Here is a 19437-nt window from a genome sequence, read left to right as displayed (position 1 = left end):
AACTTACTTTAAAAAAATGTTGCCCATGTCAAACAAATACGCTTTTTCAAAGTTTTAGAGAAATTCATTTTAATCTTATATACTTAATGGCAAATTAAAAATTGGTTTTCTCTGTCAAGGACATCAGGTTAATTACATTACCATGAAATTATGGAAATTACAGCAAGCTAAAACCCAGACCAACTTTTTAAATCTACAACATAAAAATATGCAATTCCTACCAAAAGGCAAATCTTAGTTTATAAAGATGATAGCCACTTTAAATAATACTATACCATGTTTAACATACAATTCTCAGCAAATGAAGAAACTTGCTGTTATTAAACGATTAACTATGACAATATTATCGGTTAACAAAAACCCAAAACAAAATGACATGGGCAGGATGAGCCTGAGGTGGGCCAAGAAAAGACAAGGAGTCTGGTTTGAGCATCACACAGGGACTACCCTCCTGACATTTCAGAGAGCTACCTATGGCATCAGGACCTCTGCCATCTGGTGTCAGATGAATGAGTTATTGTGATTATAAAAGATTACTAAGACAGAAGTATTTCAAGATGAATATTTACACAGTTTCATTTAGCTTTTTCCTCCTCTCAAAATATTCTCAAGGAGAATAAAGGACCTGCTAGTAACCAGGAAACTTAAATGTCTTAAAAAGTTAAAACAGACATTAAGAATTAAAAAAAGAACAGGTCCAGTACTCACCCACAGCAAGCAACGGCTGGTACACCTTGATATTTTTTGTGGTCAGTGGTGGGCACATACGGATGGCAAAGTGCGGCGAGGGCAATCCTGAGAGCAGTCCTGTTAGCAAGAACTTGAGGTGCACTTCCTGCAGAATGGGGCTTTTGGGATGTTCTTCCCCAGCAACTGCACTTTGCCCTGGTTTGTAATAAAAAACACAAATACATCAATTATAACACATGCTGATCTTAAAAATCTAAAGGAGCTTTGCAGTGGAAATACTCTTCAGGTCTAGAAAAGTATATCCAGCTCTAGAAGGTGGAAGGTAGCACTCCAGGCGCTAGAGCTATACACTGGGTCTTATTTGGCCATGGGACGTAAACCACATCATCCAGCATCTCAAAGGATGGATCACTCTCAAGCATTGCTATCCAGAATTCAGGAACCTTTGTCTTCTAAGAAATAACATTTCAGCCAGAAGTTCCCGTCATGGCTCAGTGGTTAGTGAATCTGACTAGGAACCATGAGGTTGCAGGTTCAATCCATGGCCTTGCTCAGTGGGTCAAGGATCTGGCATTGCCGTGAGCTGTGGTATAGGTTGCAGACACAGTTCTGATCTAGCATTGCTGTGGCTGTGGCGTAGGCCTGTGGCTACAGCTCCAATTAGACCCTGAGCCTGGGAACCTCCATATGCTGCAGGAGCAGCCCTAGAAAAGACAAAAAGAACAAAGAAAAAAAAAAAAATTCAGCCAAAGTTCTTGGTCTTAGGGCACCAAAGGCAAATCAAGAGGACTAGGGGTAGAGGACAGTTTCCATAGCTTGAGATGTTATAGCACATTCCTTTCTTACTACCTTTCAAAGGGGTTACTTTTTAATCTGATGCACTTGGTAAAGTGCACATAAAATTGGTAATCGCAAACAGCAGGTTCAAAGAACTCATTTAAATTTCTAATGAGGGAGTTCCTGTCATGGCTCAGTGGTTGACAAATCCAACTAGGAACCATGAGGTTGTGGGTTCGATCCCTGGCCTCGCTCAGTAGGTTAAGGATCCTGCGTTGCCGTGAGCTGTGGTGCACGTCACAGATGAGGCTTGGATCTGGTGTTGCTGTAGCTGTGGCTGTGGTAGGCAGCTATAGCTCTGATTAGACCCCTAGACTGGGAACCTCCATGTGCCGCAGGTGTGGCCCTAGAAAAGACAAAAAGACAAAAATAAAATAAAATATAAAAAATAAAGGAAGCTGCTTATAAAAAATAAATTTCTAATAAGAAATCTTAATGTGTTCATATAATTACAACATTTAAGCTATATAATTACATATTTTTGGCCACACCCACAACATGCAAAAGTTCCTGGGGACGGGGATCAAACCTATGCCACAGCATTGACCTGAGCCATAGCAGTGATAACACTGGATCCTTAACCCACTGCACCAGTAGGTGAACTCATGATTACATATTTTTATATAAAAAACTAAAATAAACATAAATATGTATTAGTAAATAATACATAATATACAAGCCAGATCAATAGTTAAGTTCTTTTTACTTATTTTTATTTTTTGGCCACTCCAACATGTGGAAGGTCACGAGTCAGGGATCAAACCCACACCACAGCAGCAACCTGAGCTGCTGCAGTGACAACACTGGAGCCTTAACCTGCTATGCCACAAGGGAACTCCTCAATAATTAAGTCTGAAATTAAGTCTTAAATTAAATCTTAAATTATTTTTAGATGCAGCATTCATACTCAGGTTAGCAAATCTCAAACTAAAAAGATGATTTAAACAAAAGCATGCTAACAAAATGTGATCACAAAGAGGGCAACAAAATCAAAACCATTCACTAATAATAGTTATAAAATTTTTCTTCCTTTAAACCACTATTGAATATAGGGATAAAGTTGTCAAAAGTACATAATAAAGAACACACAGGTTGGTGTATATATATGTATATATATATGTACACACACACACACACGTTGTGAAAGGGGAAAATATAAATAATTACTAGGAGTGGGTAATGGGATTCTGACTAAACCCTTCATGAGACTGACGTGCTGCCTGCTGCGCTATGAGGGCAGACTTGACTAAACCCTTTAAAGCTATGAAGTTGTTTTAGTAATAATGTTACTGTAAAATCTGTAAGATATACAGAAAAAAATGGCCATCAACAGAACCCAAATAAAATGATCCCTTAGGATAAGTCATAAAATGGAAACCAATCTTTAGTAACAAAGATGGGGTCTACAGGAATGGGAAGTTTAACAGGTAGGTGCAATGTTTATCAACCTCTGGCAGCTTGGAAGTGACCTCAGGGAACTGCCTATAGTTCAAGCATCTTCCCTGTGAGAGCATTCACAAAGTAGGGCAGATTAGGCCTAAAGAAGTAGCAGCCTTTACCCAATGAATATAAATCAGGCCTCTGTATTTAAATGAATTGCTTTCAATTATCACTAAGTACACAGTGAATTTCAAATTAAAAGTTTAATTAAAAGTTTTAATTAAAATGTTTTCAAGTAACAAAGATTTATTTCTTTTAAATCAACAACATTGTCAAGAAGTGCTATACAATCTGCAGCCTTTTGTCTCCTAAAAAACGTAATTTATATCACTTAGATACCTAAACAGCATAAAATTTCAACCTCCTGCAGGCTTCATGTTACTAATTAGTTCTGTGCATGTGTGTTTATAATTCTTTTCACTTTAATATTTTACATTAAGTGCAGACAAGGTTGATTAACTCAGAAAATTGTGTTACTGATAAAATAAATTTTGCAAAACAATTATGTGTCTAAACTTCCTCATATGGATTTATTTCTGGAAGGTGAAAAGAAAGAATTTTAAGTATAAAAATTGGTGTCACTGAACACAAGGAAGGAAACATGAGACCAGGGTCTAGAGAAGTCAAATCTTACTCAAGATTAAGTGAAGCCATCAGGACTAGAGGCCATGGCCAAGGAGCAAAGTCCAGACTGGGATGACTAGACTCCAAATCTGGCTTTTCCATTTATTGGCTGTGTAGTTTGGAGCAAGTTTTTTACTCTCTCTCTGGGACTCAGTTCCCACATACAAAAAAAAAAATGGAAATAATAATAATAGTACCTACTTTGCAGGGTTGTTGAGGTAATATGCAGAGAATTTGGTACAGTATTTAACATAGTTTTAAGCACCCAATAAATGTTGTCTTTGATTCATAAGATTAATAAGGTAATGATCCTTCTAGTATATCATCTGCTAGCATTTAAACAAAAGACCCTAGTAAATAATGTCCATTTTAATTGCATTATAGAAGAACAAATAATGATAAAGAAATCCTTTATAAATCACTAGCCACAATTTAAAAAGAATTAGATGTCAACATTGCTTGGCATATTTACGATTTCTGGTTGTGTGACACTTGAAACCACCAATCCTCATTCTTCCTTGACTATATCCTGGCCCTATAATAATTAAATAACTGTGAAGCAGTATTTTATCTGCAAATAAACATTTGTTGAAACTAAATTTCCGACATGAAAATAGAAGTCGAAAAGTTAAAATGATTTTTTCTAATACTGTTCAGTTACTTAATTCCCTCGATAGCTGTTTGTTTATTGCACATCTAGAATGTGCAAGGCCCTGTGCTGAGTGCTGGGGGTGCAAAGCTGAGGCAAGCACTGCCCCATCCTTGTGGAAACAGATGAGTAAAAGCACAATTATAATCAAGTGATAACTAGTAGGGAACATATAAATCAGGCTTGGGAGATCAAAGCCGAATTCTGAACTAGGCCTACCAGAGAAGGAAAGAAGAAGTGTGTGCTCAACCCCCAGCCGAGGAACCAGTGAGCACGGGGGCCCTGAGGAGGCACCGTGCAGCCCAGCAAGGGCTACGTGCAGCATCCGGACGCCTCCTGCCAGCTCTTCCATTCAGATCACAGTGTCTCACAAGTGAACATTTTCTAATTCCAACACTGTAATACCAGTCTATCTAAACTACTTCTGGTACTGTTATGCTTACCTATTTTAAACCTCTCTGATTTATTTAAGGGAGAATGAGTCTACATTTTAGCTTTCTGAAGTATTACCTTTGACTTGATAATAAGTGCAATCATTGCCATTAATGCTTCCCTTCAAAAAGTACACCTGACTTGAAAGTTGGAGAAAAAAACAAAGCAGCTTACCAATCATGTTATCTAAGGAGAGGTCTGGGAGTTTATTCTGTAGCACTCCTACAGGAATTCCACAGAAAGACACTGGTGAATACAGAGGTGACACGCCAGAGCTGCTGCAAAGACATAATCAGTACACAGTTCTTACGTATTTAAAACCTGCGTCACAGGTTAGTAACTCCAAGGGCCGACTACAGATGACGGCATTCTATCCACTTCTACAGTATTCATTAATCTAGCCCATAGGTGAAATATCTCTAGTAGGTCAACATGATTTCGTATGAATCTAAAGTCCTAATTATCACTTTAAAAATAATTCTAGTAGAAAAAAGACCGTGTACCCTAAAAAAGAGAAGGACACAAAACGAAAGAGATCTTCTTGGTTCATTTACCTGTTCCGTGAATTCCGACTGCAAACAGCAGACTTCAGCTCCCAGATCATGACCCTGCCGTCGCTCACTATGAGGGCAGCTGCGTTCTCATTGACAGGACAGCACACCATACTGAAGGGACGGACAGTTTTTGTCACCCTGATCGCATCACACTGGCTTCGTAAATCGTAGGTAAGCTCCTGGACAGGATCTGGATCTTAACAAAGTATTGTTTTCTTTTAAATACTAAAAAGCAACCACATCAATATCACCATTTATTTTAACTTAAATAAAACCTCAACCAGAAAGTCTATCATCCTTTCACTAATACAAGGTTTTTAAAAAACGGCATCCTTATTTACAATAACTAATTTCTTCAGAATATAAAGATAATTCACTTAGTGACTGACTACATCGTTTAATTTCAAAATAACAATGATAATCTAAAGAGCTTGTTTAATATTTAAAATAAAGAAAATTCTCTGAAAAAGGATCAACAGTGATACATGTTTAAATTAACAGTGTACTTATAGCCCATCCTAATTTACAGTATCTACAATAAGCCTGAAAATAATAATACTTTATAAAAGATGCAGAAGTCACTTTTACATTTACATAGTACACCGTTCCACAAAAACATTAGTTTTATTCTCCAGGGTAAGATGGAAACTGACAACTGAGTGCCCTGGAGACTTATTTACCTATGTCACTTTACCATGAAAATTCCTAACGCAGGAAATCAAGGGGTTGTTAATGACAAAGGTATATACAAGGCTGGACTTGTGCTAAAGAAATAGCAGCAAAAGATAACATCTACTTGCCTCATTGATACAATCTTTTACTACCTTTGCTGCAAGCTCCCAGGCTAGAGGTCGAATCGGAGCTGCAGCTATCAGCCTACGCTGCAGCCACAGCAATGCTGGATCTGGCCACATCTGTGACCTGCGCCACAGCCCCGAGCAATGCTAGATCCTTAACCCACTGAGCAAGGCCAGGGATCGAACCCGAAACCTCACGTATACTATGTCAGATTCTTAACCCACTGAGCCACGATGGGAACTCCTGGGCCTGTGCTTTTTTATGCCTCATGTTATAACCATATTCTACTTTCTTAAAGCAAGGATTATCCATTAACTTCATGCTATGGCTAGTATTTATCACATACAGGTTTATAAAATAATTCTGAAGAAAAATACAAGTAACATTATTGTGAGATATAAACTCACCTGGTTCCTCACTTGAAGTGGTGAAAATACTATTGTAAGATCTTCGAACACGTAAGGTTATGCAACCATTTTCATGTAGGCAAAATAAACAATCACGTTGAAAGCAAGGTATTACCTTTGAACAGATGATGTATTTATTTTTTAAAAACAACAGATTAAAAATATACATACTATGAGACTCATAAAAGTCATCTTTGGAGAAACGGGCAAAAAACAAATCAAAACAACCCACAGAAATACACATATCACCCTCCAGCTTTAAGACTAAGTGAATATTTCAAAATAAACCCATCTATAATCCTAAAAAAAATCATCTTTATCAGGTAACTTAAATAGTTTGGTACATATCTCCAGGTCAGTAAAAAGAATATCTAGGATTAAATCAAACCAAACCAAAGTGCAGAAAAATAAAGAATATAAACTAACATTGTTAATCCTTAAATAAATAGAAAAGAGAAAATGAAACTAAGGACTTTTGCAAGATTACAGTTTTTCTCCATATAATCCATAATCAACTTTTGGTGATATAAGTTGTAGATACCTGCAGAAATGGAACTCCTGTTCTTTCTATTGCAATCACACCCACTGTTTGATTCACTTCAAGGTCAAGGATTAAAATCTCTCGAGGATAGAGTAGCAACATGTGATTCCTTTTGGACGGCAGGTATGCCAACTGAAGGCAATCATGAGAGTTATGAACTCAGCACTGAAAAAAGTAAACATCTGATTTAGACACGAAGAAGTCAGTCTATATATATATATACACACACACACACATGCATATATGTGTATACATATATACATATATACATATACATATGTGTGTGTATATATATACATATATACATATATGTATGTGTATACATATATACATATATACATATATGTATGTGTGTGTATATATATATACACACACACACATACATACATACAGGCTCGATAGAGATGTGTTTCTGTATTTTTGAAAATTTAAAGAAGTCTATGAGATGTTAAGTGACAATACTATATAAAGTATTCCTAAGATAGCAGCTTTATTTTCATTTTGTAATCAGAAAAACTAGACAGACTGCTGAAATGAAACCTCAGAATTAAAACATGCCTTTAGAGTAATGAGGGCTAGGAAACTGGATCTGTATGGCCTTGGGCAAGTCACTTCCTCTACTCTGCCTTCCTTCACTTAAATCTGTCTTAAATCTGTTTTGAAACAAAGTCAAGTATTCTGTTCAGTTATCACAGCATTTTCTTCTGTGTAAATAAAAGAGGAAATAATATGAGGACTAGAAAGACTGTTAAAGAGTCTTAAGAATCACTTAGTAACTTGTGATTGTTGTACGTAGTTGATTGCAACCTTTTACTTTACAGTAAATTTATGTGTAATGTACTTCAACGTTTCATATAATTACCATTTTCTTTTTACATAATAATTTTATTAAAAGGTTTTAAAATTTAAAATAAAGTTAAACTGAGGATGGAGTGATGAGGATCCTGGCTCTGCACTTCCTAGCTGGGTGAGCTTAAGTGACTTTTAAAACAAAGTGAGACTCAGTTGCCTCCTTTATAATATGGGCACCGTACTACTTCCCAGGACTGCAGGAAGAGTACACGTAATAACGCATGTGAAAGCACCCAGATCAATTCCATCTGCAGAGATAAACAATGTACTTCCCCAACATTCGAGATGAACATATGATTTGCATGAGAGAAAATACAACTTATATGAATCATAACTTATAAAACTATGCAGACTAAAAAATATTTATGATACAGACTCAATGAAAAGTAAGTAAAAAGTTCTCAAGATATTTAAGGAGCAATTAAATTATTTTGGCACATGATAGGGAATTAATTAAGTGAACTTAACCAGCCTATGGTTTAAAAAATATTTACATATAAATTCAGAATATATTTATAGAGCAATTTGTATTTTACCATATATTTTTCAGGGAATTACCTGCAAAGTCTAAGTAGGATAATCTTAACATATTAACGCCTGCTTCAAAATAAATGGCAAAAACTGCCAAAGCAATAAAAATATAAGAACAAGGAAAAATATAAGAACTAGGAAAGAGACAGAAATCTATTTTTCATGCATAAATAGTTCCTTAAAATAAAATTTTATTCAGTTGCAATTTCTGAAATAAACAACAGCATTTACCAAAAGAATGCTAAGGATCAGACACCATGTTAGGTGCTGAAATTATCGCATCTCTTGATCCTTACAACGACCCTGTGAAATCCTTTAAAACACTGTTTTAGGGACTGGGAGAGTGAAAGCTGAGCAATGTTAAAGCACATTCTCAATCACAAGGCTACAGCTGCCCCTGGAATCTTGACCCTTAACCAGGGAAACATCTTTATAAGCATAAAATAAACACCTATATTTTACCGGTTAATGAGATTATATAGCATTTAAGTCAGGAAAATGTATTTAGGCTGAAAATCTAGCTTTTGTCTCCCAATTTTTAATATAGTCTGTGGCCACTATTTTAGAATCTTTACCTCTTATTTTCAGAAGTGAAAAATTAGGAAAAAATTTCAGAAGCAAAAATTTTCATCTATAAAAGCCAACGGGGGTGGGGGGGAGACACAAAGGAATCACGTTCAATGCTGAATCTCTTCTTAGAGGAAGAAACGAAAAACATTTTTCCTCTTATAAATTCAAAATTAAAAACAATACAAGGTGATATGAAGAAGAAAATCAATCTTGATACATCTCCAAAAATGAGATTTTCATGAATAGAAGGTAAACAGAGAAATGCTGAATAAATAAAAGAACGCTGCTGTTAATTTTACACTTGTAACTTACCTAGGCTTCTCCTGAGTGATCAAGATTTTCACTTTATTAAGAGCCTTCTTGGCCCCTGTGGCTGCAGCCACTTTGCTGTGAGCTGGGCTGGAGTGTGGGCTGGATATGTAAACTTTTTTCCCAGGGCCTGATGGAGGCTTAGATGGGGAGAAGTCTGAGATGAACACAATGCCTTCGCTGGTGAGTACTGTGTGGAGAGAAGCAACACTCTGATTAAACTTTAATCAAGTTTAGCATAGAGCTTTATTCCAATACAATTTTGAGAGCAAGGTAATGATAATTTTAATAATACAGAACTGGCAGAGTTAGGCAGTCATAACATAACGGGAATGTTCTCCAAGTTGAAACAGGTGGTCCATTACAATTCATCAGAGGCCTCCAAGCTCAGCACTCTAAATTAATGTTTTATATTAAAAAGATACCAGAAGGTTACTGGCAGAAAGAACAAATGTTTGTTCTTCCAAATAAATTCATAGCACGGACTTTCATTAAAAACCTTTCCTCATTATATCCCATAACTTCAAAATCCAAAGACTTTCAGAATATAAAATCCACAGAAGAAGAAGAAAAAAAAAAAATCCCCCAAGTCAAAGGGTCTGCATACCACACTCGGCAAGTTCAAATATTTGTTGACTTGATGATACTAATTTTTTATCATTATCATGAGCTACTCAATCTAAATATATTTCCGTTTTTCTTCCTGAGTATCAAATGGAACCTTGGGATGTGTCAAGACTGTTCTCTTTTCTCTATCTAGACTAAAAGTGCCAAGAGCGGTTCACTATGTGTACAGGAGACAGAAACAGTCAAGGAGGCAGCACCACACTGAGCCGGACAAAGTAGGCCTTTTTATGACTGAAAAAATAGTCCTCCTCAAAACTGGGGCTAATACTAATCGTATCTGATCATCAAACACTTTATCTACCCCGGCTCCTGGCAATTAGCAAGGCTGCTTTAAATACTGGGAGCAAAGTATTCAAGAATTTCGACAACCCGGGCACATTCAATGAGCAAATCAAAGATCTTATTAGGTCACCTGATGCTTTGAAATACACAGTGCTTTCATCAACCAATTGACAGAGATGCGGTAAATCAGCCTGAAGCCTTGTCTCCTTCTCCGATTACAGAAGTCACCCTTCCAGGTCCCGTCCTCCCCTCCTTCCTTACCCCCCAACTCCGTCAGCTGGACCAGCCCTGCTCTGTGTTCCCATGGCACTGCAGTTCACTGCAGCCTGGTGAGTGCAGGAGTGAGTGTACATGCATACATTCAAATACACACATTCATATATACAAGGCCAAAACCCACCGTATTGTAATGATTTATACCCATGGATTTCTCACTTTAATTTCTACTCATCTGTCCTTCTCTCCCCCCATCAACATACACAGAGACACACCTCTCAATAAATGTTGGTGGAAACAGGTTAGAATTTTGAGTTATTCAAATTCGGGGAAAACATTCTTTACCAGAGTTAACTCTCTCATCTCTTTCGAGCGGCTGAGCAAGTTATCAAGATGAAGCCTACTTTGACCACTTTATCTAAAACAACAACCTGCCCACTCTCATTCCCTCATCCCCTTTATCTTGTTTTACTTTTTTATACCATTTATAACCTCTTAAAATAGTGTAACTTATTAATTCATTACGTTCAGAGTTCATGATCTGACTCACTAGAATGTCAACTTCATGAAGGAGCAATCCCTGTCTTGTTTCACTGGTATAACACAGGTTCCCAGAACACGCGAATAGCAATAGCTCAAGAAATATCTACTGGGTAATTGAATAAAAATGTTTTCTAAATAATTTAGTCACAAAAACATCTGTCTAAAATCTAATTTTTACATCAGTTGCTCAGCAAAACATCAAAAGCACACTGGCAAAAACACCCTGAGCAAGAAAAAACTCCCTTGGGCTTAGTCTGGTCCTGACATGCATCTGTTTATGGCACTCAAAACACATGGCATGAATTAGAACATTTTTCTTAAAAGGAAGAAATGAATTTGGCCACAGACTAAAAGAAACGTTTGACTCAGTTTCTTTCAATGTTCCTGGAAAAAAAAAAAATTTAAATCTGAATGAGAATAACACAGCGGCTCTCTTTCTCTAATCTAATTCTGTTCAGAGATTCCATACAGGGAAGGTCTAGCTTGCTGATGTGAGGTCCTAACCATCAGAGTACTTGCAAATGCTACGGGCTATGACTTAGTATCTGCAGTAGGAGCTGCAGATTCATGAACTAGATGCGCTTCTCATTTAAACATTTTAGATGGATGATGGGGTGTGGGGGTGTGTGTCTGTGTTATGGACAGAGCACTAACCACATTACAAATACCTCGACTCACTTTTCACAAGAAACCAATACTCACAAGTTAAATGTGAGGGATCAAAAGGGTCAAAAGAAAAAGAAAGAATGTTATCCGCATAGCTCTTCTTCCAGAGTTTGGTGCCAGTATCTGCGTTCCAGAGCACAATATAATTTGGTGGATGGATAGCAAGCAATAAATCTCGGGAAGCATCTTGATTCCATAACCACTGAACATCTGAAAAGACCAGATAAATAAAGGCAAAATTCAGAAATCACCTACTTCATAACACTTGGCTGATGTGTCTTTGATATCTAGTTGTGTGTGCGCACGGGGGCGGGGGGTGGGGGGGTGAGAATAGTTTTTCTTTTTAACATAATCCTTAAAGTCTTTACATCCCTCTGTTCTTCAATGTTGCATGCATTTATATGCATATCAAGATTGAGAGGAAAAGCTAATTTTATATAAAAATGAGTCATCTGGACATTAGAATCTTGGTCAAAATTTCCAAATAATCTGAAATATTACTTCAAAGAAACAAAGCAATTTACATGATTCATTAATTAAAACTTTATGTCAAAGATTATCTTAGCCATAATCAATGTCAGATCTCCCAATGTTTTTGTGAAATTACTCAATGGGACTTTACAGAATTTCACGTATTTTCAGAACAATAAACAGGATAAAGATGTAGTTCAACAGTATGGTAAGAACTCAGTGTTTTTTAAATAGTTATTTAAGAGATTCAGTCAAGAGAGCCATTCAGTCAAAGCCTCAAGAGTCCAAGAAATACTATATTGATTGCAGATCAGTAACACTGCAAGCAAACAAATGATCTATATGAAAATGAGAATAAAATTTTGATTATCTCTATTAATGGAAAGTAAGCACTGAGGGCTAATTCCAAAAATAGCAGTCCGGCCAAATTAACTTAAATTATAGCTTAGATTTATGAGACTGTTTACAGCAGCTTAATTTTTCTCATCATGCTCAACCGAGGGTGATGTTGAAATTAACGCATTTTACCAAAGCACAAATCAACTAAGATTTGCGCAAATAAGCCCAGAAGGGTACTGACAAGGAAAAGAAAGCTGGAGTCAGATCAGCAGAGCAGGCTTAACAATCAAGAGTTAACTGAGAAGTGATAAAATTAAATGAATAGGAAAACCAACCACTCTAAGAGTAGGTGTATTAGTGCAGCCACTTGGCAGAGCAGAGACTCTCCTCACCCTGAATAGGCTTGGCATGCTCTTGGATCTCACACTGAGCTATGCCTGCTGCTACATCCCAAACGATGATCTTGCCATTGACATCAGCAGAAGCCAAGCGCAAGGAGTATGGCGAGCCAATGTTATGGTGGTAATTTTCCCTGGCCCATTTAACCTAGTGTCAAGAAGAAATCAAGTAAATACTTGCACTGGATGGAACTAAACATAATTTTTATAAAATATCAACCAGAGCCCAAGCTACATTCTACACTTACTTAACTTAAAGAGGAAACTAGCTTCCATCTTGAAAGTCAGACATTTTTATTTATGATTTTTTCAAAGTTGCAATTAAAATATTTTTGAAAACTTCACAATGTTCCTGCCTTTAAAATATGAAAAATGAGGCATAGCCTTAATAATCTGGGAAATTCAAGTGAAAACTCCAGAATGCCATATTTTGAAATGGTCTGATCGTTGGTATACCATTTGATCATAGTAGCCAATGTAAAATCTAATTCTGACACAATATCTAAAATCCTACATTGCTAAATAGAATCTTTTTCTGCATTCTATTCTTCTAATTAAAACGACACAGCTTAGAGCTACAAAAACCTTGCAAAAGGAAATTTAAGAAAAAACAAAAGCAAACAAAAACTCTGGCTGTCCCTCTTTCATAAAATTGGAAAAAAATGTTAAGTTTTTTCTCTAAAAAACAAATCTATACATTGTACTTCTAGTATCGTAATGTAATACTACCTAGATATCATTAAGAACAGTTTCTTAAAGATAAAGAACACAAGGAGCCCATCATAAATCAGGTGAATCCCTGAGCATGGAACACTGACAAGAGCAAGGAATAAAACAAGAGTTCTCACCCAGAGCCAAGGTCTCCCCTGGCCACAACCTCCCCACTCCCCTAGCTCAGCATCCTACTTTCTTACTTCAAAGCATTTCCCACACAACACTTTATAATTACTTTATTTACTTTGTTTTGACCTATCACCAATCCACAAACCATAAGCTCCACTGGGCAGGATCATGTGGGCCTTTATCACACTTCTACTCCCAGACCTTAACACAGCTTAATCAAACTGGTGAATATCAAAGATAAGGAGAAAATCTTGAAGGCAGCCAGACGAGAAAAGATACACTGCATACAGAGTATGCATCAAAAATTACTCAGGCCGGGAGATAGCGGAGCGGTATCTTTAAAGTACAACAAAGGAAAAAAAGAAAAGAAAAACCAGTGAAATACTTTCTGAGGCAAAATCTGAGACTCAACCAATAGCAAATGTGTGCTTCAAGGACTTAAAGGAAATTCTTCAGGCAAAAGGAATATGACACCAGACTGAAACATGGATCTACACTAAGAAATGAAAACTCCAGAAATGTCAAATGAAACAGGAGGGAGAGAGAATATATTTCTTCTAAAAAACAAAACAAAACAAAACAAAAACCAAAACCAAAACCAAGTAGTAAGCCTAACATTTGACTTGGCGAGAGACTGCGTACTTTCCTCGCAGGCTCGGGAACCAGACCCAAGTACCCTCCCTCCACTCCTACTCACTGCAGCAGAGGGCCTAGTCATCTCACGAGACAAGGAAAAGAAAGCAAAGACATCAGATTACCAGCCAACAGCCCAAACTGTCGTTGTCTGCGATAATGTGATTGTCTATGTAGGAAAAAAAAAAAAAATCACCCAAATTACTGATCTAACAAGTTTAGCAAGATCATAGGATACATGCTGACTTAAAAAAAAAAAAAAAAAAAAAAATCAGGGAGTTCCCTTCGTGGCGCAGTGGTTAACAAATCCGACTAGGAACCATGAGGTTGCGGGTTCCGTCCCTGCCCTTGCTCAGTGGGTTAACAATCCGGCGTTGCTGTGAGCTGTGGTGTAGGTTGCAGACACAGCTCGGATCCCGCGTTGCTGTGGCTCTGGTGTAGGCCGGAGGTTACAGCTCCGATTCGACCCCTAGCCTGGGAACCTCCATATGCCACGCGAGCGGCCCAAGAAATAGCAAAAAGACAAAAAAAAAAAAAAAAAAAAAAAAAAATCACCTGTATTTCTCTCCCTACTTGCACATTATATATAAAAATTAACTCAAACTGGATTTGGAAACTAAACATAAAAGCTAAGACCATAACATTCTTAGAAGAAAATAAAGATGTAAATCTTATTGACACTGGGGAAAGCAATGGTTCTTGGATACAGTTACAAAAGAAAAAATAAATTATATTACATCAAAATTTGAAACTTTTCTGCATCATAGGGCACCAACAAAAAAGTGAAAGATAACTCACAGAATGAGGGAAAATATTTTCCAACCATAAATCGATAAGGGACTTGTATCTAGAATACATAAAGAAATCCTACAACTCAATAATTTAAAAAAATACAATTTTAAAATGGGCAAAGGAATGAACAGACGTTTCTCGAAGATCTACAAATGGCCAATAAGCACATGAAAAGATGCTACACATCATTAGCCATCAGAGAAATGCAAACCAAAACCACAAAACCACAATGAGAACCACTCCATACCTACTAGGATGGCTACAATCAAAAGGACATGTAACAAGTGCTGCTGAGGATCAGGAGAAACCGAAACCCCCACACACAGCTACAGGACTGTAAAAAGGCACGGCCCCTTTGGAAAACAGTCCAGCAGTTCCTCAAAAAGTTACATATACACAGAGTAACTGTATGAGTCAGCAATTCTACTCTTAAGCATATACCCAAGAGAAGTGAAAACCCAGGTTCACACATACTGCAAAAATGTTCAGAGCAGCACTATTGAAAATATAGAAAAAGTGGGAAATACCCAAATGTCCATGAACAAATAAATGCTGTATTTCATACAATGGAATATCATTCAGTAATAACCAGAAACAGAGCACTGACACCTCCTACAATATGAATGACCCTTGAAAACATTATGCTAAGTGAAAGAAGCCATGCACAAAAGGCCACATTACCATATAATCTCATTCACATGAAATGTCCAGAATAGACACATCTACAGGATAGAAACTAGATTAGTGGTTGGTCAGGGATGAAGGGGATGGGGAAAAGGGATGGGCAGCAGCCGCTAATGGAAGTAAGGCTTCTTTGAGGGTTATGAAATTGATTGTGGTGATGGCTACATAACTCTGCAAATATACTGAAAGCCATGGAGTTGCACGCTTTAAATGGGTAAATTCTACGGTATGAATATCTCGGTAAAGCGGTTAACAACAAAAAAAAGACCCCAAATCTCCATCTCTGATGTCATGTCTCTCCTAAAATTCAGATCAGTACAATTCAATTGCCCCAGGTGCCTCAGACTTTGCAGGTTAAAAAAACACAGACTTTACACACACACACCACATCACAGCAACACTGCCATTCAGTTACTCTAATAGAAACCTTGGAGTCATTCTATTCTGATTCTCCCTTAAAACTGTTTGCTATAAAGGCTATCAAAGTTTACCTCCTAAATGGCTCCTAAATATGACTCCTTCACACCTCCACTTTAACTGAGGCCCTTAGAATTTCCTGCCAAAATGACTGCAAATCTCCTAAATGATCCCTGTCTTGTCTTGCCTTTTTCCAACAGACCCTCCACTGCTGCCAGAGTGAGTTTTACTAAAATGCAAATGCGATCATATCAACCTCCTACTTAAAAATCCGAATTCTTTCGCAACCTTATAAAACTTTCAGGGCAGGTGAATTTCTCCGGCTGCCTTCTTTCATCATGCCTAGAGGTATGTATAGCCCATCTTTTAGCCATCCTTCTGCACACTACTTTCTTTTGAGTGTATTCTCCCTTTTCCCCCCCTGAAGTGCTCCTCCCCCAATTTTTCACTTAGCCGACTCACGCTTACCAGCCCCTACAATGAAGTGACTGCTGTGACCCTCCTCCCATCCCTGATCCCGCCGATGTGTCTTCCCATTCGTACTATCCCACTTAACCACGCTATATGTGTGCTTTCTTCTCATTCTTCCTCATTAGACAATGGATTGCTTGAGGGCTTTTATAGCTATATTCTTAGCATGGGTTAGGGGTTCAAAATTAATGAGCGAACGAGTGGTCCATTACATGGTGGATCAGGGTTTTCCATCAGCTTTAAAATGACCTATGAGCTAAGATTTAACAGTTCATCCTGATGTGACCTTAAAGATTATATATATATATATATATATATATATATAATCTTGGTTAACAAATCCAACTGGGAACCATGAGGTTGAGGGTTTGATCCCTGGCCTTGTTCAGTGGGTTAAGGATCCAGCGTTGCCATGAGCTGTGGTGTAGGTTGCAGACGCGGCTCAGATCCTGTGTTGTTGTGGCTCTGGCACAGGCTGGTGGCTACAGCTCTGATTCGACCCCTAGCCTGGGAACCTCCATATGATGTGGGAGCGGCCCAAGCACTGGCAAAAAGACAACAACAATAAAAAAATTCATATATACACACACACACACACACACACACACACATATATAAAACATTAGGCTACCTCAAATTGATTATCATATTTAAAACCTTTTCAACATTTGTACATATAACTTAGTGAAATTCTAGCAATATTTAAAACTTTAAAATAGACAATCTGCTAGAGGGTCAAAGTGGGATCTGACTTACCTTGACAACATCAGCTTTATGTTTTTCTAAAACTTGAAGAGTTTGAGCAGTATTGGAATCAATCACTACCACAAGCGAATGACATCCATAAGCAATTAAACCTTGCCAGCCCCTAACAAAACAGTGTTAAAATTTAAGAAAAAGGCAAAGCAAAACAATATCTCTCTTGCCAAGAGGCATCCTAAATAAGTAATATATCTAACATGCACCATCATTAATAAAATTATTTAACCCCAAGACTAGTATTTCTACATTACAGCATTTGGATAAAAGGTCTAGTGAAGCTTTTAAAAAGTTTGTTGAAATTTGTTTTTCTTTAGAATTTAAAAAAAAGGGTCTTGAGAGATTCACGTAGGGCGGTGAAGATGTATATAAAGCAACCCTAATGGTCTATCTGTCTTTGAGGGCATATGCCCTGTCTGTCTTGTCCAACTTTGAATACTGAGCATCCACAAAGTGCCTGGAATCACGTTCCACAGTATCTGTGATCAGCCCCGTGGGGCTTCCAGCCAAACAAACAAACAAACAAACAAAACACTGAATAGGAAGTTTCCGTCCTCTTGCCAACCTTCCCAGCAGCCACAGCTACAGAATTCTGCATTATATTCCTCTGGTTATTAATTTTCAGAGCTGCAGTATCATTCTACAGGGAAAAGATAAAGGTGAAACGAAGGGTCGGTGAGAGCATAGGCGCCCGACACAGTGTTGAATGAATAAGGATAAAAAACAGGGATGAGAGAAAAAGAAGGCACAGAATGGGGAAAAGAACGTGGTCAAGATAACTGACACGAGGGGAGAAGCCCGGAGACTGGAGGAGAGGTTAAAAGGGGGAATGGGGTGGTGAGGAAAGAGTGTAGGGAAAGAGCAAAGAGCAACAGAGATGGGGGAACGAGGGCAAACATATCCGCACAGAGCAAGTTCCCACATGGGGCTTTCACAACTTCTATGGTAACAACAAAAATCCAGCCTTTAAATGAAAGTCTGTAATGGTGAAGGTGGCACCCAGTTTTGGAGAGGCCAAACTAAGCAGGTAAAACCGCCTGTTCTTTCCCCGTCCCCTGGCCGAGCCCTGCGGCCTCGAAGCCTAGCGCCCTCACCAGTCCACCGCCGCCTTGTTGTGGGCGTTGAGGGCCCCGGTGAGGGTGCGCGCCGACACCTTAAAATTCACGGTGTAGGGCAACATCGCCACTGCGAAACCCGGCCCTCGGCGCCGACCCGCAACCAGGAAGCAGCGGCCACTACCCTTCCGTTCCAAATAGACTCCGGGCGGCTCCGTGGGCGCCGCAAGTTGGTTCCGCCGATTTCGAGGTTCCACCGCCCACGGATTCCGCCGCCTTCCAGTTCCGCCACTCCTACGTTCCGCCTCCTCCAGAGTTCCGCCGCCAGGTTGGTTCCCCGGTTCTGCCTGGGACAGACTTCTGCCTTGGGGGAAGTGGTGCTGCCTCCGGTGCCGTCTGTTTTCTTCAGATTGGGGACTGCGTAGGTCTCTGTGCCCTACTGGAAACGGTGAAAAGCAAAAGCTGAAAGTCCTTAATTAGCCTTTCTGCCTTGGATCAGTTAACTTAGGGCAACTACCTCTGCCAGGCACTGTTGTAGGTGTCGAAGATGAAGACAGGAAGTCTCCTCCCTCATGGAGTTTATAGAATAAATGAATGTATGGGATTAATTGAGTGAATGGAGAGAGTGAACGAGATGTCCGATCAGTATATAAAGTTTTCCAAATATGGAAAACACGATTAAATTTGCATATCAGGTCTTGGAAATACTTTTTAAAAATAGTGTTACATCTGAGGCCAACTGCCAGTTTGCCTGTTTGTTGGACCAGCTTTAATTCTTCGGTTTCTCCTTTGCTGCCCTCCTTCATGCCCACTCGATCCCTCCCTCCTCTGTACCCCACACTTTGTTTATCCTTTACGCTAGCACACGATGCAGTGATTTATTTCCAAATATGATTTTTGCAGATATCTGTCCCTACCCCACCCCCCAATATTTTCTGTTCTTTGATCAAAGAAAGGGACAAAATAATGGTAATTTTGGCATCACAGGTCTTTGTGTCCACTTTATT

At 38.3% G+C, this 19437-nt stretch overlaps 1 protein-coding gene across 1 annotated transcript in view; it reads right to left on the bottom strand.

Annotated features, from left to right (window-relative positions):
• WDR11 (WD repeat domain 11) overlaps window positions 1-18738 on the bottom strand; it is a 55613-nt gene extending 36875 nt beyond the window's left edge. The window contains 11 exon segments of the mRNA XM_001924356.6: window positions 709-885; window positions 4847-4950; window positions 5227-5422; window positions 6432-6546; window positions 6973-7118; window positions 7121-7137; window positions 9238-9424; window positions 11605-11778; window positions 12771-12924; window positions 17373-17484; window positions 18470-18738. Coding sequence (XP_001924391.2) covers window positions 709-885; window positions 4847-4950; window positions 5227-5422; window positions 6432-6546; window positions 6973-7118; window positions 7121-7137; window positions 9238-9424; window positions 11605-11778; window positions 12771-12924; window positions 17373-17484; window positions 18470-18555 — 1468 coding nt within the window. The 5' untranslated portion in view covers window positions 18556-18738.

Source organism: Sus scrofa, chromosome 14 (genome assembly GCF_000003025.6).
Source record: "Sus scrofa isolate TJ Tabasco breed Duroc chromosome 14, Sscrofa11.1, whole genome shotgun sequence".
NCBI lineage: Eukaryota > Metazoa > Chordata > Mammalia > Artiodactyla > Suidae > Sus > Sus scrofa.
This window is presented reverse-complemented; position numbering and strand designations above follow the sequence as displayed.